Raw genomic sequence first — 25,825 nt, 5'->3', positions numbered from 1 at the left:
TGGGGTGGCGATGTTTAGAGGTGGGTTAGAGGGAGAGGGGCATCAGAGCGTATTTATCGCAAACATCGCCATATTCTGCCGTGCCCCAATCTGCTGCGGATTTATATTGCCCTGACTAGGCATGCCTCACTTTCGGCCTGTCTCTCTTAAAAAATAAAATAGAATAAAATGAAATAATATAAAATAATATAAGATAAAATTAAAAATCTATATATTTCGGTTTGAGCCTGCCTTGTCTCCTGTCGCTTTATAAACCTGAAAAATCATTTTTTTTTAAATCTATATATTTCGGTTTCGGCCTGTCTTGTTTTTTGTCTCTTTATAAACCTAAAAACAAATAATAATAAAAAATTTAAATTATATATTTCAGTTTCGGCCTGTCTGTTTCTGGTCTCTTTACAAGCCTAAAGTAATTAATTAAAAAAATTTAAAATTATATATTTCAGTTTCGGCCTGTCTGTTTTTTGTCTCCTTATAAACCTAAAAAGAAATCTTTTAAAAATTTTAAATAATATATTCCAGTTTCGGCCTGTCTTGTTTTTCTTGTATTTATAAACCTAAAAAATGAAAAACAAATTGCCTAATGACTAGCTAAAGAAAAACCGTCACGTTGAAAATCACCCAATTCATTGTAAAAAAAAAAATTCTGGCAGAAATGTAAATAAATGAATCCTCACAGGAATTCTCAACATGGAAAACATTGAAATATCGCACCACTCATCAGCTCGACTCTTATAAAACCCGCTTTCAAAGGTAAAACCACATCGCCCGCCCCGCCTAACCTCATTAAGGTAATAACCCTCATGTCAGTCAACCCAACCCCCTCCCCCTCTTCCTCACTGATAAGGGAGATAGTTGAAAAAACCACTATGCATAGTCTCAGTTTGGGGTGGGTGGGATATCTTGTTAATTGCATGGCTGGTCCATAGCGTTGGCAAAGGTTATCGCAAGTATCGTCATATTCTGAGTAAAGGTTTCGTGGAAGTGATGATTTAAAGGTCGTAGGCATTAACAAATATCAGTTTCATCATTTTTCGTCACCATTTTGTATCAGTTTTATGATTTTATATCATCATTTTTCATCGATTTCGTCATTTTTCATCAGTTTTCATCGGTTTCATCATTTTTCATCACCATTGTTCATCTTTTTCATCATTTGTCATCAAAATTTTTCACCTTTTTCATCACCATTTTACATGTTTTCCGTAATTTTTCATAACCATTTTTCATCAGTTTCGCCATTTTTTCATCGTTTCATCCTTTTCCATCACCATTTGTCATCGATTTCAACAACTTTCATCGTGTGATTCGAAATCACACGATGAGGACCTTAGCTCCATTTTGTGCGAACGAACATCACAGCGTCGCTACCAACCTGTTCATACGATGAATCATTATCGTCATAATGATCCCCACTTGATGCTGCCGGCTCGGTCATGATCGTCATCGTTGCTGCGATAAGAATCTGGTCACAAAAACGATGCCACGTTGAATTTCTGATTCCTCGTTAAAATCGTTGCCTAACCTCGAGAAGGTTACGGACAAGAACATCGTCAGAGATAAGGGGAAAGTGCGTGAAGAATCCGCTAATTGAAAATCTAGTTTGAGAGAGAGAGAGAGAGAGAGAGAGAGAGAGAGAGAGAGAGAGAGAGCCTAGGATTCTCTTCATGAGTATGTAAGTAATACGAAAGAGAGAGAGAGAGAGAGTTACAAGGATGAGAGAGAGAGAGAGAGAGTCTAAGATTCTCTTCATGAGTTTGTAAGTAATACGAGAGAGAGAGAGAGAGGATGAGAGAGAGAGTCTAGGATTCTCTTCATGAGTATGTAAGTAATACGAAAGAGAGAGAGAGAGAGAGAGAGAGAGAGGAGAAGATTGAGAGAGAGGGAGAAGAGAGAGAGAGCCTAGGATTCTCTTCATGAGGATGTAAGTAAAACGAGAAAGAGAGAGAGAGAGAGAGAGAGAATCTAGGATCCTTTTCATGAGCATGTAAGTAAAGAGAGAGAGAGAGAGAGAGAGATGACCATGAGCTTGACACTAAACTGTTCATTCATGACCCCAGCCAGCCATTCTGTTGCTCTCCCCCCACCCCCAACCACTCCCCCTCTCTCTCTCTCATGAGCATGAAAGGAAACGAGAGAGAGAGAGAGAGAGAGGAGAGAGGAGTAGTCTAGGGCTTTTCTACTTCAATGGAGAATGTAAGTAAAACGAGATAGAGAGAGAGAGAGAGTTACAAGGAGTTACAAGGAGTTACAATGAGAGAGAGAGAGAGAGAGATAGAGAGAGATAGGGTCCTTGTCATGAATTCTCATGCTGAAAAGTAAGGCATCGTCAGTCAAACTCCCTTTTTAAATCATGGAAGGAGATTACGTTTATTGGAAGTAATTGGTGGCGTAATCAGTTAAATAACAGCCGTTAAACTTTCCCACACATTCATTATTTCATCACTGAATTGATCGCAAGGCCTCTGGTACTTCATCTTTTCCTTTATATATATAACTCACGTCGAAGTTATGTTGACCGGGTCAGCTTCAAGTAAGCGTGAAGCCACGTTGCCAGATGTTGCTACTCTTTTGATTAATAAAGTTTTCGTATATTTACGAGTATATCAAATCATTTTAGCCCGTGTATTTATATCAAATCTTCTTAGCCCGTCACGTTTATTCGAGTACGTATGTGTGCGCGATGATGTGCAATATATTTCATGTATATCAGAGGGACATCTGAGAATATCTTTATAGGTTAAATATTAAAAATAAGATTTAACATCCTTTTAGACATGTATGTATCCGTAATCACTGATTACCAGTACAAGAAATTAGTTTTGTTGTTACGAATTGGACTCTCAGTCGTCTGCAGGTGTTTTTTTTTTAGATTTGTATATAATTTTTGAAGCAATGAATATATTATAAATATTCCAGAAATGTCTATATTTATAAACATTTCAAATCATATTATGTTGATAGTATTGGAAGCCACATTTTTTTCCCTGTACTGTACGCGTTGTGAATAATCTAATACTGTAGCCTTTTGTATGTGTATTGTTTTATGTAGCTATTTGTCTTAATTCGGCAAAAAAAAGTATATTTAAGTTAACCAGTATATGTATATATATTTTTCTTTTGTCTTAACCAGATTGGTAGCATTAGAAACCACATTGCATTTTGTTTGATATAATCGGATAATATATATATATCTCATTGTTTTTATTTATTTATTTTTTTGCTAAACCAGTTTGACAGTAGTAAAGACCACTTAGTTATATGTATCTTTTTATTTTTATTTCTTAACCAATTTGGCAGTAGAGACTACGTTGTTTTCTTTTGTCTGATAAACTGTGATGATAAAGTATCTTATTGCTTTTATTGCTTAATCAATTTGACAGTAGTAGAGACTGCATTTTTTTATAGATTGGGGTAATATGTGTAAATTATTATTTTTAGTGCTTAAGCAATTTGCTAGTAATAGAGATGACAATTTATTCATTTTAGTTACTTAAAAAATTTGATGATAAAAACTGACTAACATTTGAACAGATAACCTAACTCCGGTCCTCTTATTTTACCAGAACATCATCATGTACGAGTTTCTACCAGCTTTCCTAGGAGAGGAGGTCGAACCTTACGACAGGTACAGGCCCGATATACACCCGGGCATTTCTCATGTGTTCCAGTCGGCTGCTTTCAGGTGAGGCACTGGGCATTCATCCAGTTTTTGAGAGGAAAAAGGTTTTATGTTTATATGTAAATATTATATGTGTGTGTGTGCATGTGTATGTAACTCTGTATAAAAGTATCTCACGGTGTTTTTGAAATAATCTAGTGGCACCTGCAGTCCTCCTCCGCCTCCTCCTCCTCCTCCTCCTTCTAATGAATAATCTAATGGCACCAACCTAGTTACAAGCTAAAAGTATCTGAATAATAGCTCTCCGTAAGTTAACTGTAGTGCAGTCCTCCTTACTCCTCCTCCTCCTTACTCCTCCTCCTCCCCCTCCTCCTCCTCAGTAGCTCACGGTCTTTTTAAAATAAGTAATCTAATGGCACCTACCCATTAAACTGTTAGTTGATATGTTTTTTAGCTGTTTTGCCTGTGACTATTAAAACTGTTGGTTTATGTATTCTTTTAGCTATTTAATCTGAGGTTATTAAAACTGTTAGTTTTAGCCATATAGTTCTTAGACTATTGAAAATTAGTTTATTTTTCTTACCATTGAAGTTACCTCCTTCAAGATCAGTTGTTCGTTTTTTTATTTATTTATATTTTTTTTAAAATTCCGATGAATGCGTATGATTTCGTCCCATTATATCGACTTCCTTTAATTACCAATGAAAATTTTGTTCTCATAAAGATCGTTTGTAATGTAGTTACTTAACTACAAAAAAACATAGATTGTAATAGATCAGCAATTTCAATATTTTCACTTTGCGGAAGCGAATCAATTTGATTAATTATTTTTTCCTTGACAATTTGACGTTGCTCCCACTTTATTAATTTTTTTTTACTTACACTGAACGTGTTTCCTCGAGTGAGTTCAATGTTACGCTTTCATGCGAATATCTAGTTTTAAATCTGTTATTACTATGTTGTTGTTGAACGAGACCTACTAATGTGAAAGTTTATAGTCTTCTTATTTCGTAATCTTCATATTTAATAATCAGCTTATTTGATAATCTCTCATAGTTTATAATTCTTATTTTATAATCTATCATAGTTTGTAATCATCTTTTATTATAATCTTTGTAATCATCTTATTTTATAATATTACTTTATAATCGTCTTATTTTATAGTCGTCTTATTTTATTATCATCTTATTTTGTTATCTTATTTTATAATCCTCTTATTTTAGCTTCGTATTTTATAATCCTCTTATTTTAGCTTCATATTTTATAATCATTTTATAATCGTCTTATTTTATAATTATCTTATTTTATTATCATCTTATTTTAGCTTCATATTTTATAATGAATTTATAATCATCCTCATCTTATATTCTATAATCACCCTCCTCTCATTTTATAAAATCATCTTAATTTATAAAATCATTTATAAACTTATTTTATAATCCTCTACATTCATAAAATCATTTATAAACTTATTTTACAATCATCTTCATTCATAAAATGTATAACCATATTTTCTAACCATCATCTTTTCTAACCATCTTCTTCTTCAACTTATTCGTAGGTTCGGGCACACGATGCTGCCCCCGGGCCTGTACCGACGAGGACCGGGAACATCTTGCGATTTCATCAAGTCCCAGACTGGGTACTCTGCCCGTGCGTCTCTGCTCCACCTGGTGGGATGCCAGCGTAAGTATGCCATGATGATGCAGCTCCTCGCTGCGATGTTGGTGGTGGTGGTTGTTTAAGTACATACGTACGTACATACATACTTACATGCATGCGTGCTTTATATATATATATATATATATATATATATATATATATATATATATATATATATATATATATATATATATTACATTTTCATATATATATATATATATATGTTTATATATATAGAATATGAATATGTAATATATAATATATTTACATATATATATATATATATATTCTATATATTTATATCTATTATTTAATATTTATATTACACTTGTGTGTATGTATGTATACACCTTGTAAAACAAGTACCAATTCAGTTAGCACTCAACATGATTATTTTTTTGTTTTGTTTTTCTCCATCTCCCCCTGTTGAGATTTGAACCCACAACATGGAAGACTGGTTAGCTCGATATAAGCGCGAGATTTGTGTATATGCTTATTTGCATGCGTGTAGTATATTTATTATCATATTAAGCACTATTATGTAAATGATCTCTTGTGATTTACTTACAACTGACCATATTTGTACTGGAGAACTTACGACTCTCACTAACACCTTGTGTACCAAATGCTCAGTGAGGCATGGCGGCTTTAAAAAAAATAATGAGAGAGAGAGAGAGAGGGAGAGATAGAAAAAAAAAGCGACTATAAACAGCCAGATCTTATGTAAACAGACGCTCGGTATCGGCGCAAACAGCTAAGCGAAAACCTTGACCCAGTCATCGATTCATTTTCGGGAATAAAAGTGAAACCTTTGATGACGAACAACTGTCTGGTGCTATGATTCGTCACACGCAAATGCGTCTGTATTTCCTTAATAAAAGCCGGTAAAGGTGGAAATGCAGTGTTTCTTCGGGTATGTTATTTGAGTGCACGAAAGGGGGATTGTATGTTCAGATGGGGAAAATGTTCATTTTCGTTTCCATGAGCGTGTTCATTTCGTGAGTCAAGATTTTTTTTTTTTTTTTTTTTTTTTTTTTTTGAAAGCTGATTTATGGCCACATAAATAATTTTGAAAGAGTCCATGCAAGTGCTGATGATTTTATAAACGAGGAACTTCAGTTTTTTATTTTTTTTACTTAAACGCAATTATTCCAGTTTTAAGTAAATGAATTTAAAAGGTTAAAGTGAAATTTTCAACACTTTTGCCTCTTAAAAGAGTTAGTTAATTCATGATACCGAAGAACTTTATTTCCTTTTTTTTTACTTAAAAACAATTATTCCAGTTTCAAGTAAATGAATTTAAAAGGTTAAATGAAATTTTCAACACTTTTGCTTCTTCTTAATTAAAGACTTAGTTAATCTATGATACCGCCTGCCCTTTGAAAGAACGTATGTGCCATATAATTACTTTTTCAAATTGAAATGTGGTCACCGTAAACCTCATTTGTTAAGAAATTCCAATAGCCCTACCTGTGGTTCGTTAGTAATACAGTAGTACAAGGGAAAAAATTCTTGTAGGTATTTGCATATAGCTAACTTATATTCCAGGTGAAGTCAATCATCTTTTTACAGTGGTAGATCGACAAATAATTCTTGTAGGCATTTGCATATAGCTAACTTATATTCCAGGTGAAGTCTATCATCTTTTTACAGTGGTAGATCGACAAATAATTCTTGTAGGCATTTGCATATAGCTAACTTATATTCCAGGTGAAGTCTATCATCTTTTTACAGTGGTAGATCGACAAATAATTCTTGTAGGCATTTGCATATTGCTAACTTATATTTCAGATGAAGTCTGTCATCTTTTTACAGTTGTAGAAGGGCACAAAATACTTGTAGGCATTTGCATGTAACTAACTTATATTCCAAGTAAAAGTATCTTTTTTTTTTCCCTCTCGTTTCCCTCGGTCACTCATTGATTGATGAGGGCTATTACAGTCATTAAGGCAGAGCTGACTAGCCACTCAGGATCGGCATGTGTAAGGGAGTTGGGGGCATTTGTGGTGAGCTCTTGGGAACGCTCTTCTTTTTTGGTCAATTTCTGAATGACCCGGCGGCTCCTAGCTGTCAGTCATTTTCACGCGAGGGAACCTCTGGGGGTATTGGAGAGAGAGAGAGAGAGAGAGAGAGAGAGAGAGAGAGAGAGAGAGAGATTAAATCTTGATATAACTACATTTTAGATGTAGACATTTTCTACGAAGTACAAAATTCTTAATTCCTACTAGGAGAGAGTGAGAATTAAATTTTGATCTAACTGCATTTTGAATACAGACCTTCTATGCAGTACGAAATTCTTAATTCCTGTTAGGAGAGAGAGAGAGAGAGAGAGAGAGAGAGAGAGAGAGAGAGAGAGAGAGAGAGAGAGAGAGAGAGAGAGAGAGAGAGAGTTCCATATTTTATTAGAGAAGGATCCATGGAAATCCCAGTAGACAGCATTACTGAGATATATTGAAAATATATTTCTTATTTCTATTATTTCTATACTACTAACGTATTTGAAAATAAAGATTGTGTGTGTGTGTGTGTGTGTGTGTGTGTGTTAAACATCTGTTTCAACCAACTGACAAGCTAGAGATAAAGTTAAACCTTGTTTCTTTTCCATTTATTTAAGAAATTATGCTGTTGCAATAAATTTTCAGTTTATAAAACGCACAACATCATAAAAGAAGAAAAAGCGTAACAGATGTTTTCACTTCGAGTTCATCACGAACCCCAAAGCATGGAAAGCCCTGAGAACGTCATGCTTTAATTATGTTGTTACAATTGTTTGGTTTAGAACGTCAAGTTTGGTATGTAGCTTCAGTGCCATGGAACTTGTACATCCGTTGCCTAAGGAATAACATAGTGAAGCATTATTAAGATTATTTTTTATAATAATTTAACACTACAGACCCTCCCTCTTCTGTCAAATATTTTTTGGTTTTTCGAAAAGTAACTTATAAAGATTTTTTTTTTCGAAAAGTAACTTTAAAAAAAAAAAATTTTGCGCGAGGATTTTCGAAAAGTAACTTAAAAAGGGTTTTTATTTTTTCGAAAAGTAGCTAGAAAAGATTTTTTTGGTTTTTCGAAATGTAACCTTGAAAAGCGTTTTTTGGTTTTTCGTAAAAATAACTTAAAAAGATTATTTGGTTTTTCGAGAAGTAACTTGAAAAGATTTTTTGGGCTTTTCGAAAAGTAACTTAAGAAGGATTTTTTGGTGTATCCAAAAGTAACTTAAAAAGATTATTTGGTTTTTCTAAAAGCAACTTAAAATTTTTCATTTTATACTTAACTAGATTTCAATATAGAATTTCCCCGTGTTATGTACTACGACTTCCCAACTCCGAAAATAAGACATGTTACAAATCGTATGGGTGAATACGATCAATCCTCAATTTTATGTTGCTTTATAGTTCCAGTTTTCCTGCTGCCAAAAACTTCTTATATATAAAACTTTCCATTTCTCAAGAAGGTGGTTCAATTCAATGCGAGTTCAGGTTCCAGTTTGTTTATCCTTACCTGACTTACCCTCGGCGTGGGTTTAATGAAAACTAGTTTTCTCATTAATAGTGTTTTGATTTCAAGGAACCCTGCATCCTCGAACACCCCCCACCCCCCCAAGTCCCCCTTCCCTCTACGTCAAGGTCTTCAAAGATTCAGTGTTAACACTGGAGTGGCCAAGTCCAGCAAAGTGCTCCCTCTTTGCATACTATCTGCTGTTCGCTATTGATATAGTTTATTTGGTTTATGAATTACCTTATCGAAGTATTTTTTAATGAAAAGTTGATTAGCAAACACCAAAAGCATGATTATTATTTTGCTACGTATATATATATATATATATTATATATATATATATATATATGTGTGTGTGTGTGTGTGTGTGTGTGTGTGTATACATATATATATATATACGTTGTATATATATATATATATATCATATATCTATATATATATATAGATAATAATATATATATATACCATGTAACGAATAATAATCATGTTTTGGTTTATTTAATATTAACTTTCTCATTAAAAAATACTTCGATAAGGTTCTTTTTAGTATTTTTTGTGCCAGACTTCTTTTGTTTTGGCTCAATCCTGCTACATCTATATACGTAACAAAATAATAATCATGCTTTTGGTGTTTGCTAATAACCTTCTCATTAAAAAATACTTCGATAAAGTAATTATCATTCAATAAACTTCTCTCAACAACGAACAGCAGATAGTAGGCAAAGAGGGAGCACTTTGCTGGACTTGGCCACTCCAGTGTTAGCACTGAATCTTTGAAGACCTTGACGTAGAGGGAGGGAAGGGGGACTTGAGGGGTTTTGTGGGGGGTGGGGGTTGCTTGAAATCAAAACACTATTAATGAGAAAACTAGTTTTCATTAAACCCACGCCAAGGGTAAGTCAGGTAAGGATAAACGAACTGGAACCTGAACTCGCATTGAATTGAACCACCTTCTTGAGAAATGGAAAGTTTTACATATAAGAAGTTTTTGGCAGGAAAACTGGAACTATAAAGCAACATTAAATTGTAACATGTCTTATTTTCGGAGTTGGGAAATTCTATATTGAAATCTAGTTAAGAATAAAATGAAAAATTTCAAGTTGCTTTTCGAAAAACCAAATAATCTTTTTAAGTTACTTTTGGATAAACCAAAAAATCCTTTTTAGGTTACTTTCCGAAAAGCCAAAAAAATCTTTTCAAGTTACTTCTCGAAAAAACAAATAATCTTTTAAAGTTATTTTTACGAAAAACCAAAAATCTCTTTTCAAGGTTACTTTTCGAAAAACCAAAATATCTTTTCAAGCTACTTTTCAGATAGAGAGATTAGAGATATATATATATTATATATATATATATATATATATATATACTATATATATAGATATATATATATGGATATATTATCTATATATGATATATATACACACACACACAGTGGGAATAAGCCAGAACAAAAGGACACTAGCACAAAAAAAGATAAAATACTGGAAAGAGCCTTATCGAAGTATTTTTCAATGAAAAAGGTAATATTAGCAAAAAACCAAACGCAAGAGCATTATTATAATTTTGTTACATATCTATGCAGTGGGAATTAGTCAGAACAAAAGAAGGCTGGCACCAAAAAAAAAAAAAGTAAACTGGAAAGGTCTTATAAAATTTGTTCCCTGCTTCAGTGAACCGCGCTGTTTCTTCGAGATTACTGCCTTCCACTGACCTCCCCCAGGAATAGGTCAATCGGTGTGCGCTTGTTGGATGACTGCAAAAGCTGCAATTACTCCTCGTTTCAATTTTGGAAGAAGGGTTGGCAAAGATTTTCATTTCAGGTGTTGAAACCACCTGCATGTTTTGGGAAGAGCGGTTAGTAGCGAGGTTGTGTGACCTTTGTTATTTCGGAACTACCTCATCAGCAGTTTTGTACCTTTTTCATTCATACTTAACCATGAGAATTCCCCCCCCCCCCCCCCACCCATCCTACAAATCCCCCCTCCACCCATTAGAAAACAACGAAGAAAAAAAAACTTTTAAAATAAGAACTGAAGGAAGAAAAAAAGAAAAAATTGAAAAATAAGCGCTGAAGGAATGAAAGAAAAAATTGAAAAATAAGAACTGAAAGAATGAAAAAAACTTGAATAATAAGAACTGTAGGAATTTAAAAAGAAAAAAAACCTGAAAAATAAGAACTTGAAGGAATAAAAACGAAACTTGAAAGATAAGAACTGAAGAAATGAAAAAAATAACTTGAAAAATTAGAACTGAAGCAATGAAAACAAAAACATAACAAAAATTTGAAAAATAAGAACTTGAAGGAATAAAAACAAAACTTGAAAAATAAGAACTCGAAGGAATAAAAAAAAATTGAAAAATAAGAACTTGAAGGAATAAAAACAAAACTTGAAAGATAAGGACTGAAGAAATGAAAAAAAAAAAATCAAAAACAAGAACTGAAGCAATGGAAAAAAAACATAACAAAAACTTGAAAAATAAGAACTTGAAGGAATGAAAACAAACGACTTCTTCATCATTCTGTACCTTTTCCAATCTCCCCTGTCGGGTCAGTCCGCTCATTTCACTCGAATCGGGTCTCAGGCTTGTCCATCTGCGCGTTGCTTTCCGCCCATTGAACTCGCAAGCACGATTCTGCTTGCCACTCTTTCCCGCCCCCATCAAGCTTGTTCTTTAACGAGCTCACATCCGCCCCTCTTGGTCGTGTTTCATCTCCGGAGAAGAGTTGGACCTTTGTTGTAATACTGGGGTTCAGTTTCCACTTGTCTTCCCTAGTTTTTTTTTTTTCTTTCTTTCTTTAACTTTAATTTTCGTCGTTATATTTTTTCTTAGCTTTTTCTTTTTGTCTTTCCTAATTTTCGTCATTTTGTTGTTGTTTTTTCCCCTAATTTTTGTCCTTTCTTTTTTCATAACTAATTTTCGTCCCTTTTTTTCCTAATTTTCGTATTGCTTTTCTTTCCTAATTTTTGTTATTTTTGTCATAACTAATTTTTGTCCCTTTTTTTTTGCCCTAATTTTCGTACATTTTTTCCTAATTTTCTTCTTTTTCCTCTTTTTTTTAATTTTCAAAAATATAGATAGAAATATCACACACAAAAAGTAAAGAAATAAAAACTCTTTACCCTAGCATCAAATTTTAAAATCTGCGATTTAACAAAACAAAAAAAACTATCTTTCACTTCTTATGATTATGATGAAAATCAAGAATAAAAATAGAAATATCATACTCTAAACAAAAATTAAAAACCCTTCAACCTAGCATCAATTTTAAAACCTGCGATTTGACAAAAGAAAAAAATTATCTTCGCCCTCTTATGGTTATGAAGAAAATCAAGAATAAAAATAGATATATCATACAAAAAACAAAAATGAATAAAACCCTTCAACCTAGCATCAATTTTTAAACCTGCGATTTGACAAAAAAAATCATCTTTTCCCTCTTATGATTATGAGGAAAATCACGACTAGCCAAATTCAGTGGGCAAGCGTTACGCATCTCCATCGTGAGCGGCCGGGCCACCACTTTTAACCCTGGAAGGCAAACGAATTGTGACGAGGCCACTGAACACGAAAAGCATCAGCGCAGAAGTGCGTCAGCGCCTGTGAGCGTGAAAGACTTCGTACAGATTCCCATCCCACGAAGCTGATGCAAGAAATGAAAGCAGAGCGTGGCACGACCCCCCACCATAGCCAGGTCAATCACAAGCTTTGGGCTTAGTAACTGCTAGTCGCTCGTTTGCTCGCACACACACGTATACACACAGGGAGAGAGAGTATTTCGTTACTTCAAAGCATATATTTTTGTCACCTTCATTCACACTTTGTTTGGTAGAGAGAGAGAGAGAGAGAGAGAGAGAGAGAGAGAGAGAGAGAGAGAGAGAGAGATTTACGACAATTTACTAGATGCAAAATAATGAAAGTAGAGGAGAGAGAGAGAGAGATTCAGTATTTCGTTATTTCAAAAGTTGTATTCTATTCGTCTGCCTTCAATGGGTTTTATGGGAATTTTTATAATAATTTAGAGGGGAAGATAATCCAGAATAGGTTTGAAATATTCCACGCTTTCAGAGAGAGAGAGAGAGAGAGAGAGAGAGTGGAACTGATTCCTAACTATTCGGCCATGTCTCCTTGATGGGTCTGTGCTAGATTAGACAGCCTTGGAATGTGGGCGTGTTGAAGGGCTTCATATTATGTGAAATTCGAGATAAAATTTAAAGAAGAAGAAAAAAAGGAGTAGGAGAATAGTAGAATGCGAAGTGAGAAGTGGTAGCAACAGAAACGTAAGAAAAGGATGGGAAAAAGAATGAGAAAAACAAGAAACATTTATTTTGCAGTAGGGGTTATATTGGTGTGGGTATATATTTTGCAAGGGGGGCCTATATTGGTGTGGTTAGTGGAGAACAGTAATAATGAAGGTGCCTTTTCGTAGGATATTAAATTGACTTATGCTGGAAGGGGAGAGGGCGTGAATAAATTCAGAAGATAGAGCAATTTTTTGTTAGGAAATAAATCGGCAAGTTTTTTAGGCAATAATCTGATTTTTCTTAGGAAATAAACTGGTAATTTTTTTAGAAAATAAACTTATATTTTTGTAGGAAATAAACTGGGATTTTATTTTAGGGAAAAACTGGTATTTTTAGGGGAAAAAATTGTTTTTTTAGGAATTATACTGGGATTTTATTTTAGGAAAAAACTGTTCTTTTTTAGTAAATAAACTGGTATTTTTTAGGAAATAAACTTATCTTTTTTAAGGTAATAAACTGGTATTTATTAGGAAATAAACTGGCATGTTTTAAGGGAATAAACTGGTATTTTGAGGAAATAAACTGGTATATTTTTAGGAAATAAACTTATGTTTTTAGGAAATAAACTGGTATCTTTTTTGGGTAATAAAAGGGTATATTTTTTTAGGAAATAAACTGGTATTTTTTTAGGAAATAAACTGGTATTTTTTTTAGGAAATGAACTGCTTCATACATAAACATTCACACCTTTTCAAATTCCAGGTGCGAAGGCTGCAATTTAGCCCTTTGTTCTGCGTTGCACTATTGAGTGCCGTGTTTTTCATTACGACCTGTCAGTCATCTGCCATTGGAAATTGGCTTTAAATTATTTTTCAAATTATTTAACAACTTGGTGTAAAATTCTCTCTCTCTCTCTCTCTCTCTCTCTCTCTCTCTCTCTCTCTCTCTCTCTCTCTCTCTCTCAACCCTATTTTCCCATTATTTCGCCCAAGTAAATTGTTGTACTCTCTCTCTCTCTCTTTCTCTCTCCTCTCCTTTCATTATTTTGCATCATATAAACCGTATATTTCCATTATTCTGCCCCCAAGTATATTGTAAATTTCTCTCTCTCTCTCTCTCTCTCTCTCTCTCTCTCTCTCTCTCTCTCTCTCAGAACTGCGTCGCATTTGGCCAATGTTCCTAAATTTAGCAGGGCTAGAAATTGAATGTTTTAACAGTTCGCTAAACTTGTTCTTGCCTAACCGCTCCCTTCTACTGGTCCAGTTCCGATATTTGGAAGTATAATAGCACAAAATCGAGCATCGGTCTAAATAAGTCGTGGTTCATTAGAAGCAGCACCTTCGTCAGCGTTACTGAATTCTCTTATTATTATTATTATTATTATTATTATTATTATTATTATTATTATTATTATTATTATTATTATTATTATTATTATATCTGATAAGCCTTACACTGGTAGTTGAAATAAAACCACTCTCATATATGTAGGTGTCATTATTATTATTATTATTATTATTATTATTAGATGAAAATCGCACCAGTAGTTGACATAAACCACCCATATATTAGGCTTGGAAGTCTGGCCTTAGCTGAAAGCTTACAAAGATAATTGGTCAGAGCGTTCAACCTAATGAGAGCTGACAGTCTGTCGGTAGTCCCTTATTTAATGAGAGACTTTACCTTCTAAGAGGCTGGCAGTGGGAATAATCAGTATTGCCTTGTATGGAGAAGCTTTTTTTTAGATTGAGAGAGAGAGAGAGAGAGAGAGAGAGAGAGAAGAGACCCTACTTAGCAGTAGAAGGTGCGTTGTTACAGCTACTGGTCTGCTATAATTGTTTAAAGAATATTTTATCATTTTTGTTTAAAATGTGCTCAAGTTCTGTTGAATGATTTGCGTGCTAAGCAAAATTTAGTTTTTTTTTTTTAGAAGAAAAAAATTGACACTTTAATCATGAAAAGAGAAACCCATCTTATATATTAAAGAAGAATTATTAAACTCACTTAAAAGATATTACCTGAGTTATAATCCTCTCTGTATTTTAGAATTAGGGAATAAGCTGTATTCTGCTTTCATTATGTAAAGCAAAAATATATATTAACAAGAAAAATTCCGATGTAGATTTACATTGATTCGCCATGAAAATTGTTAAACCCCTTACTTGCTATATAATTGACATTCAAATAATACTATTACAGTGGTTACATGGAATTACAGTGGTACGCGTATCTAGCGAAATAATAAATTGCAATAAAAGCTACTGCTTTTTATCCGGGGTATTGTGAGTCAGGCTTTTCCGATGTAATTGCTGTGGTTATCTGAAATCAAAAGGTGAAATCATGCGTTTTACTGAAGTATTTTTCCGTGTTCAGGAACCTTAATAGATATCAGTTAGTATAAATGGCGAACCGCTCTTAGCGATTGTTGATAATTCAGTGCGCAGTAGGTTGAATGGAAGCTTGATTTTGTTCTGATATTCGTTATTCAGTCTCTCTCTCTCTCTCCTCTCTCTCTCTCTCTCTCTCTCTCATCCATATATATATATATATATATATATATATATATATATATATATATATATATATATATATAGATATATTAGAATGAAGCTTGATTTTGTTCTAATATTCGTTGTTCAGTCTCTCTCTCTCTCTCTCTCTCTCTCTCTCTCTCTCTCTCTCTCTCTCTCTATATATATATATATATATATATATATATATATATATATATATATATATATATATATATATAAATACTTACAAAGCCTGAGAGACCTTATGGCTTTGATCGAGTGATTTATTTAATAACGAAATTATACGTCTGTAAGTAAGTCTATTTTATCATCATATATCTCTGTAACTTTACCGATTTAATCTTATGAAAGAAGAAATTCAAGCACTGAGCCTTTCCACGCAGTAGTGACAGCCAGTTGAATGTCAAAACAAAAATTACCAAATTTCAACCTCGCCATGTGTCAAACTTATCATCTTCCTCCATTAATTCCCAAGCTCCGACTTGAGATCCCCTAAGTGCTTCGTAATTTAAGACTTGGCTGCAGCTTCTTCGCGTTGGCCTCTCGAGAGACTCGTTCTTCCATCTCGTAATTTGCAATTAAGGTCAAAGCATCAGGTCACTATTATTTTTTTCCCCTTTTTTTCATGAGTCATCATCCTTTGCTTCATTATAGCATCTTTCGTTTACTCGAGAGGTTTCTCTTCTCTTATTATATCCCCTGGTGTTGCTGTTATGACTATAAATGGCTTGAGAAGATTAATATCTATATAAAGTCTTCGTTCCTTTTATAGTTCAGCCGTTTATTACTTATATGATCTCCCAAGACAAGCGCTTTTCAGATGTAGTTTATTTAACTTGAGTCGTCTTGACCTCCATTTTAGTTGTCGCATTTTTTTTTTTATTGTTAGCCAATCTTTTTTTTTCTATTTTTACCAGTCTTCTTTTATTGTTACTAGTCCTTTTTTATTATCAATATTTTTTTACCATTTTTTTATTGTTGCCAATCCTATTTTATGGTGCCACTCCTTTTTTAATATTGTTACCAGTCTTTTTTCCAACTTTTTTTTTTTTTACTTTTACCAATCCTTTTTCGTATTGTTACCAATCTTTTTTTTATTGTTACCAATCCCTTTTATACCAATCCTATTTTATTGTTACCAATATATATATATATATATATATATAATATATATATATATATATATAAGTCATATCACATTACCTTCCTGATTCATATACATACATCGAGCTACAATGTCCTTTGATATCTAATTCGCTCTACCTCGGAATTAATATATTTTCATATATGCTTAAACCGAGGGGGAAAAAAAAAAAAAAATTTTTTCGGGGAAAATTCTATTTATCGAGAAAAAAAAATTCCCCTTGGGCTTAATGCATACATGAAAATATATTCATTCCTAGGTAGAGCGAATTAGATATTAAAGGACATTGTAGCTCGATGTAATATATATATATATATATATATATATATATATATATATACATATATATATGTGTGTGTGTGTGTGTTTGTGTGTGTGTGTATATATATGTGTGTGTGTGTGCGCGTGTATGTGTGTGGTGTCTGGTGTACTTAGATATAAACTGTGAAGGAACTGTATCATCGTAACAACAGAGAGAGAGAGAGAGAGAAGAAAGAGAGAGAGAGAGAGAGAGAGAGAGAGAGAGAGAGTTAACAAGAGTTCATTCCAAAGAGAGAGATGGACGAGAGTCAAGGGTTGCAACACCGCTGCTGCAATACCCTTCATAATCATCTTCTCCAGAGCTAACAGAATACTCCTCTTGAAGGTCGATGTAGCAACAATCGTGACTCTAGGTTTCAGTTAACAGCATCATCATAAACAGCCGTATTACACGAAGTGGACGCTTTTGGGCACACGATTTTATTTGAAGAAGCCTCAGCCGTGGCGGGGCTTGGCGTTGTACAGGGTGTCCATAAAGTCCCATTACCATTCTGCTGGAACTTTATGGACACCCTGTATGAATAGGGTTTTTCGAATTATTAGTTTTTGTCAGAGGAAAGATAATAAAAAATCAAATTATTCTTGTTCAATGATTCGTCTTTGTTAGACTAAAGATCATGTGAAAAAAAATGTCCTTTTCTTGTAAATCTTTTTGTTTCACTTAAGATCATCTAAAAATTATGAATGTAATTATTCATCTTAGACTGAAGTTCATTAAAAAAAATTTTGTGTATAATTATTTATCTTCATTAGAGTAAAGCCCATTAAAAAAATTCTCCATGTCTATAATCATTCATCTTTAGTAGATAGAGACCATTAAAAAAATTCTCTATAAATATAATGATTCACCTTTGTCAAAGATCACTGTAAAAAAAATCTCTTGAGACACAAACCAGAAAATTAAATAAAGTTAGAAAACCGTACGAAATCCAAACGTGGCTCAAGCTAAGCTAGTCGTATTTCAGCGAGGAGTTGTAACTGGCATTTAACGTCGGAGTAAAATTGCTCTAGAACGCTAACTAGATTTAAACCTGACCCCCATCTAGTCCGCTCTGGGGAACAGGGTCGTTCCGCGAGATGGAGCTGACTATGGCCTTGTATGGGAGTGTTAAGGACCATTATTGGTCGAGAGGGGCTCACTGATTCTCATTAAATTAATTTAGGGGATCATCTAGGGTTTTATCTCTCTCTCTCTCTCTCTCTCTCTCTCTCACACAACAGCTTTTCTAGGGTTTTATCTCTCTCTCTCTCTCTCTCTCTCTTCTCTCTCTCTCTCTCTCTCTCTCAAAGGATTTCTATGATTTTATCGCTATCACACAGCTTTTCTAGGCCCACCCTCTCTCTCTCTCTCTCTCTCTCTCCTCTCTCTCTCTCTCTCTCTTTGTGACGCCAGATAACTCACAATCAACTTCAATCAATCTCTCTCTCTCTCTCTCTCTCTCTCTCTCTCTCTCTTCTCTCCTCCATCTCTCTCTCTCTCTCTCTCTCTCTCTCTCTCAAAGCTTTTCTCAAGAAATCTTGTGGATATGTCATTTCTCTGCGTAAATTCCTTTTTCAATCAGTTTAGAACCTCTCCCTTCTAGACTAATCATATTTCCGTAGGCTCGGCTCTCTCTCTCTCTCTCTCTCTCTCTCTCGTGATCCAGAACCTGGAAGCACAGTCGGCAAAACCGCAGAAGTAAATGCCTGTGTTTAACGACCAAAGGCAAACCATTAGCTACTGGTTACGTAAATCGCTAGGAAGTTATTGGGGAAAGCAGTGACAATGCCATAGAATTAAAGCCTTGTTGAAGGTTTTGGAGTTCGTATGTTGTGTCTCGTTGTGCGCAACTCGTCGTATTTTATAGGATTGCTTCATACAGATTTCCCTGTAACCAGACATACTGATGCCCCCAAATTCCGCTACTTACCTGGATAATTGAATTTTGCGTATCCGAAAAACGCAACTCGATTCAGGTTGGGATGGAATAGAGGCAGTTAGTTGCCAGTTGGGACCCAAATTTAGAAATGTAGATTCTTAGAACAGGAAGGAAAGAAGAGTTAGCGGAGTAGAAATGTGGGACTTACCAGCTTGCCGTTTTGTGACCGCATGTTATATCCATATAAGCATATGTGTATTATATATATATATATATATATATCTATATTATATTATATATATTATATATATATATTATATAGTATATATATATATTTAGTATATTATATATATATATATATATATATTTATATATATATTAATATATATATATTTATATGTGTGTGTGTGTGTGTGACTGGTTAAAAATTTACTGTCATTCATTACCTACCTGAAGAGAGAGACAGCAGTCTCTGAAATATAGTACTAACTGTATAGTTTGGCGTTTTTATGGGCTCTTTTTATTACATTATTACTATTTATATAGTAATAGTATATATATATATATACATATATATATATATATATATATATATAATTATAGTATATACACTATAATATCCCCATAGGTAATTAATGCCTTATGCCAACACAGCGAGACAGAAAGACCATAGATTACTACCCACGAGGAAATTCTCCTGTAGCTGCCTTGTCAGCGTTCTCCCAACAGCAAATAATGGCAATGTGGCTTCCAAGTTACACTGGTAATTGCAATACGGTTGATGACACGGTGTGTATGTGGTTTGGGTGCCTAGTTCTCCGGTAGACTGCTGGATAAATATAACTTTCTAATTAGATGCGCTTGGAGGAAATTCCTGCCGGTTTTCTCCTCTTACCTATTGCGTTTTCCCCACTTCATCCTTTCCTGGAGTTTTTTTTTTTTTTTTTTTTTTTTTCCGGAAGGGTGTAGGCCGAATGTTGGTTTTTCTGTGTCCCTAAGTGAACGCTCAAGGATTTTGCCAAGAATTTTATTATTTAGAATTGTGTGCATATATTCTTGTTGCTATATTTATTTCAAGAGACCCGCCTTCAATCCAGCCATGGAGTCCGCTAATGCTCCTGTAATATTACCCCCCCTCTCTCTCTCTCTCTCTCTCTCTCTCTCTCTCTCTCTCTCTCTCTCTCTCTCTTATCAGAAGTTGTTAATCACTGACCCGCGTTTATTGTTTGATCGAGTGTACTAGGGCCCACTTCTCACCTGTCAAAAGCCAGCTGTTCTATTATTATTATTATTATTATTATTATTATTATTATTATTATTATTATTATTATTTAATTTTTCATTTGTACCGTTTGTATCCCTTATCATTATCTTTCATGTTTTTTACTCTCATTTTCCATTCATGATTATAATTGTTATAATCATTTTTCTCTTTTCTTTTATATGCTCCATTTCTATCCCTTATTAATATATATTATTATTATTATTATTATTATTCTCTCATGTTTTCTTATATTACCCATTTCTATCCCTGCCCCCTAACCAATCTCCACCCCACCCCCTCCCCCCGCCCCTTCTTCCACCCACGTCTTATTGCCCAATATGTTACTGGCATTATCGTCTTCCTTCCACGCAAAACGGGGTTGGTTTTTGTGTACAACTGCCCGTACCCCGTAGCCCGTTTACCGTGTCATGGCCATCAGTCTGTATGTGACCAGGTTTTGTTAGACCGGGGAATCTAATTAGAGTTTAGGATTTTAATTTATTTGATGTTCGCTGTTGCAAGTATTAAGAAGGGTTGTTGGGGAAAATGTTAATTTGGAACAATCCCAAAGTGGCCATTGACATGAAATTCGAGTTTGCAAAATATATGGTTTCCATTAGAAAGAAATAACGGAAAGTGATAGGGAATACAGACAGAAGAGATCAGTTAGTAGATAAGGAAAAATGAATTGACAAATTAACAGATAGATAAAAATGTCGAGTAAATTGTTTAGATCCAAAGAGGAATTTCTGTAGTGTAGTAATGCATTGCCTCTTCGCTTGAACTTTTGTGAATGAACCAATTAATGAATAAATGGATAAAAATGTCGAGTAAATTATTTAGATCCGAAGAGGAATTTCTGTAGTGTAGTAATGCATTGCCTCTTCGCTTAAACTTTTGCGAATAAACCAATTAATGAATAAATGGATAAAAATTTCGAGTAAATTATTAAAATCCAAAGAAGAATTGCCATAGTGAAGTAATGCATTGCATCTCCGTTTGAACTTTTGGGGTACCAGTTGCACGACATCCTCAGGAATTAAGGAGCTCTTTGAAAAATACCTACTTTTCGCAAGAATCATTCCATGCTGTCAACATTCCCCAGTTCGTTTAGCATGTCCCTCATAATAAGGTGTTGGGTAAACGTGGCTAATCGCAATGAGATGTCAGACCGTGGCGGAGAAACTAATGATTGCGCCTTTTAACTTTCTCTTCCGTCACAGCGCCATCAGTCATATTAATCAGTTTGCCGGTTTGTCAACTTGACTTTTCGTTCCTGTGTTGCAATTTAGGTTGATGGAAATTCAATTGTTGACGATCAGTCGTTATTTGAAGGTGTGCCTATGTCGAGCTCTTAATGCTTAGATATTATTGATGTCTTATTGCTTCTGCTGATCATGAGTTATTATTAGATGTTGTTTTCAATTAAAGGTGATTACCGTTGGTGGTTTCGTCTCCTTAAATATCATCCGATGATTTTTTTTTCAGTTGCCTCAATACAACTTGAGGTAATGTTTGTCAATTGCTTCCGTACAATTTCAGATAAAATTCGAATATATTAACTATCATGATTACAACAGTAATTCCAAATAATGACTCTTTGTAGCGGTTGTTATAACGTGTTTCTGAGAACCAGCGAAACTCCTGACCCAATGTGACCTTTCTTATTATTATTTTTGCCGACGATGGCGTGATAATTGACTGATCACAAAAACGTGCCAAACGTCAATACCGTTTAATGAGTCTTCGACGCAGCTCTCAATGGAGTGGGTAATTTCAACATCATTTTTCTATTTCGTCATCAATTTAGCTTCTGAAAATATAGTGTACCTACTTTGTTCCATTATTCATAGTATCTGGGAAGTGTGAGCACGATAGATTTTACGAGTCATAAAGATTTATAATCTGCAGAACTCACTCGTGGGTGTGTGAGTGTGATCATAATAATGTACGCACACATATATGTGTGTGAAAAACTGGATGTGAGAGAGAGAGAGAGAGAGAGAGAGAGAGAGAGAGAGAGAGAGAGAGAGAGAGAGAGAGTTTGAGTTTTAATCATTCCTTTAGGACGGGACTCTAGGACACGATTAGTATTTTCCATTTTTCTTGTTAGTCGGATTTTTAATACCCTGTCAATTTTCATTATATTTTCTTATGAATTTACTATTATATTCTCTGATGTTGCCATGGATCTTCTTTTCGTTTGTACTTTTTAAAAGGTTTCTCGTCATTTCAATGTCATAAAGATTTTATTTTTCTAATTGTTATAAAGATTTTATCATTTTTCTGGGTTTCGAACAATTTTAGATAACTAAAATTTATTATATTTAAGTTGTCAATTATGTTTTAACCAATTCCCATTTCATTTCTTGTTTCGATTTTATCACTTCCCTGGCTTTCGAACAACTTTGTATCAATAGAAAAATTTTCCATATTTTGCTTGTCAAGTTACACTAACGGAAAATTGCAACGCCACACAATTCTCGCCCGATCAGCCAGACCCTTTGCGTCAGTGGCATGAAGTACTTTTGTAAGTTTCACTTCTGACATTTGGCCTCAGTGGATGTCATCATTCTGTCTGCACCGTTAACGTGCATGTCACGTAATCATTATGGTTATTAGCCGTAAAACCATTAGCATTTGATTTTTAATTATGTATTAATTAGGGATTATTAGTTTCGGGTAGGTCTCGTGGCTGCGGTTTTTCATGGCGTTTGTAAGATTTCCCCTTTATTGTTACGAAATCGTCTGGCCATATACAAATAGAAAGTTATTTTATGGTTTTATTTTATTTTCATTTTATTTATTTATTTTATTTTATTTTTTTATTTAGTAGGCTGTAAAATGTAGGAGAGGTTTTCATCTAATAAGTCGAAAAACTTGTGATCAGTTATTTCAAGTAAAGCAGTTTTAAATTTTTCATGATGCACATACATATTGAATATATTTTGTATTCTAAATATTTTTCCAGTAAGCTGTAAAAGGCTGTGATCATTACTTTCTATGCATTGAAATTTCTCTCTATGACTGATCTTTGCAGATTTCATCTAGAGGATTGCCTCTAGATGAAATCTAGTGTATTTGTGTGGGGGTGTGTTTTTGCATGTGTATGTGTATGTTGCTCAAAGAATTTGACATGCAGAATATTTTTAAAAATAGCTAAGAATGTGATCGTTACTTTCTGGGCATTGAAATTACTTTCTAAGTCTGATGTTTGCCAGATTTCATCCAGAGAATTGTCTGCGTGTTTGTGTGTATGTATGTGTGTGTTTGCTTGTGGCGCGTATGTGCGTGAGTTTGTGTGTGCGTGCTCGCGCGCGTATCAAGCTTTCTCCCTTGGCGTCACTTGCCCCCGTGTTTGTTCTGGCGTAAAAGGGGCTTTGTCAGCCTTAACCCTAATTGCAGTGCAAACAGTGATAGATTCAATATGTCGTTTCTACTCCCGCCCCCATAGACGCCGTAATCTCGCAGCAGCGCTGCGGTTAGAGAGAGCTTGTGTAAACTTTCCGTGGGAATGAAACGGACGCGGTTTAGTGTGGTCCTTCGCACGTTTTATTTCCTTTTCCTGAGTGATGTGACGCTAATCCGGTTTTCGTTATCAGCTTAATCTTTCGAATGTGAAGAGGATTTTGGAGCTGTTATGATTTTGTGTGTTTGGTGTTAAATTATGCTAGTTTCTTTTAGGCATAATTGTTTCCTTTGTGCACTGATTATGATGCATATGCATAAAGTATAGTTTTATATGTTCCGTAGATCTCCCAAATATTTTATCGTAATTTAGATGTTATATAAAATATATAGACACGTTTAGGAGGTATTTCGATGGCAGAAGTCTGGCTTATCTCAAAAAAAAAAAAAAAAAAAAAAAAAAAAAAAGAAAAAAAAAAAAAAAAAAAAAAAAATTTTCTTTTTTTTATTAAAAAGTAAAATATATAGACACGTTTAGGAGCTATTTCGGTGGCAGAAGTCTTGCTTATCTGCAAAAAAGAAAAAAAATTAACAAGTATTGTTCTCAATACCTTGCAGAATTCTCCATCTTGAGAATGTATTGATAAACATCGACCTTATCGTGTCATTCTCTTCACATCAAGTTCTCTCATTTCATCTTTAAATACTTAACCTGCGTATCATCACTACGTGCTGTTTCTTGGAGGAAGAGCACGTGCTCGAACAAAGACGTCTTAATACAATATATTATATCTATAGTATATTATATATATATATTAATATATTATTATATTATATTATATATAATATATATATTTATATATATATATATTCATCATCACTAAGAAGCACTCATGGACAAGCAAACCTTCCTCATAAATCATTTAAGCTGTTTTTCCAAAACTGCTAAGAATTTAAATTGCTACTGCAAATCTCTCTCCTCTCTCGCTCTCATTCCTCTCTCCTCTCCCTCGCGCTCGTCCCTCCTCCCTCTCCTCCCCTCCTCGGAGTTCGATCTCTCTCGTCGTCTCTTCTCCTTCTCCTCAATTCACTATTTTCCGTTATGAAACGAAAAATCAAACCTTGGTAATACAAAGGAATAAGATGATCCAGTAGTTTTTAATTCGCTTTTTCAACTGTCTTCATTAATTTCTAGGTCAGAGTTGGTTTTTTATCTTTGAATTTTTTTAGATAAAAAAAAGTATCATGTAATAAAGGTTTATAGTCGTTATATTTTTCTTTAATTCGTCCGATTTCTGGTCTTCCTTTTCACTGTCTGTTACTAGGAATAGGTTACTTCAGTATGACATTTTTTTTTCGTGAATACGTGTGCATGTTATAATTTTACACTTTTATATTCTGTATATGCATCACTCAAAACTTATATTGAATCGTATACATGTGCGCTTACATAAATGACAATATTCGATGCTGTGATTTGTCGCATACACTAAGACGAACTCAAATACTTGACTGTCTAAACAAACGTCATATAGCCTTCTATGTCATCGGCGTTGGCAGAATATGGTTTTCGTCTGCTCAGACAACCTTTGCTTTTAGTTGTTTCTCTGTTGGTAATTCGTATGTGACAGAATTTCTCCCACGGGGGTTTTAAAAGAACAGCATTACGGAACTTTTCCTGACGTCGCATGCCTCTATAAAGAATGTTTGCGTAGGGAGATTATCGTCATTTCCTGGTCATACCACTTTAGGTCTTCTTGTGAAGAGGAAGACATAAAAATAGTCCCATTTTGTCTTGGAAATTGAATGAAATACAAAATAAAAAGAAAAAATATGATTCGTGATTTATTGGGTTTATGTCATTACGTTATTTACTGTTTGTTTGTGTTGCTAAATCAATCAAGCCGTTTTTGCAATAGTGGTTTAGTTTCCCAGTGATTCATGCTGGTGATTTATTTATAGACCTCAGTGTTAGTTTTTTGATGTATTGAATCACAGAAAGGAAGCGTTTTATATTTTCTCAGTGTTAGCGAAAACTTCAAGATCAGCGGTAACATTAATATGATTTATATCTTTGTAACCTGAGAGAATTGTTTTCTTTCTTTGGCAAAATTGGCATTTTTTTCTTTACTATTTTATCGTTTTGTATTCAAACACTGTTTTGCAAAGATCGGCGATATTGTTACTGTTTGTTGTTTGCTGTCATCGAGAGAGAGAAAAAGATTTGATAAACAAGAACTTGCTGATCTCTCTCTCTCTCTCTCTC

At 34.1% G+C, this 25,825-nt stretch overlaps 1 protein-coding gene across 1 annotated transcript in view; it reads left to right on the top strand.

The window, feature by feature from the left end:
* The window catches only part of LOC135209655 (dual oxidase-like), a 215,755-nt gene that overhangs the window by 127,216 nt on the left and 62,714 nt on the right, over positions 1-25,825 (top strand). Inside the window, 3 exon segments of the mRNA XM_064242382.1 lie at positions 3,567-3,685; positions 5,184-5,274; positions 5,276-5,308. Of these exon segments, the coding sequence (XP_064098452.1) occupies positions 3,567-3,685; positions 5,184-5,274; positions 5,276-5,308 (243 nt within the window).

The sequence above is a fragment of the Macrobrachium nipponense genome, chromosome 38, assembly GCF_015104395.2.
Source record: "Macrobrachium nipponense isolate FS-2020 chromosome 38, ASM1510439v2, whole genome shotgun sequence".
NCBI classification, from domain to species: domain Eukaryota; kingdom Metazoa; phylum Arthropoda; class Malacostraca; order Decapoda; family Palaemonidae; genus Macrobrachium; species Macrobrachium nipponense.
Note: the sequence above shows the minus strand (reverse complement) of the source record. Positions and strands in the feature narration are given on the sequence as shown.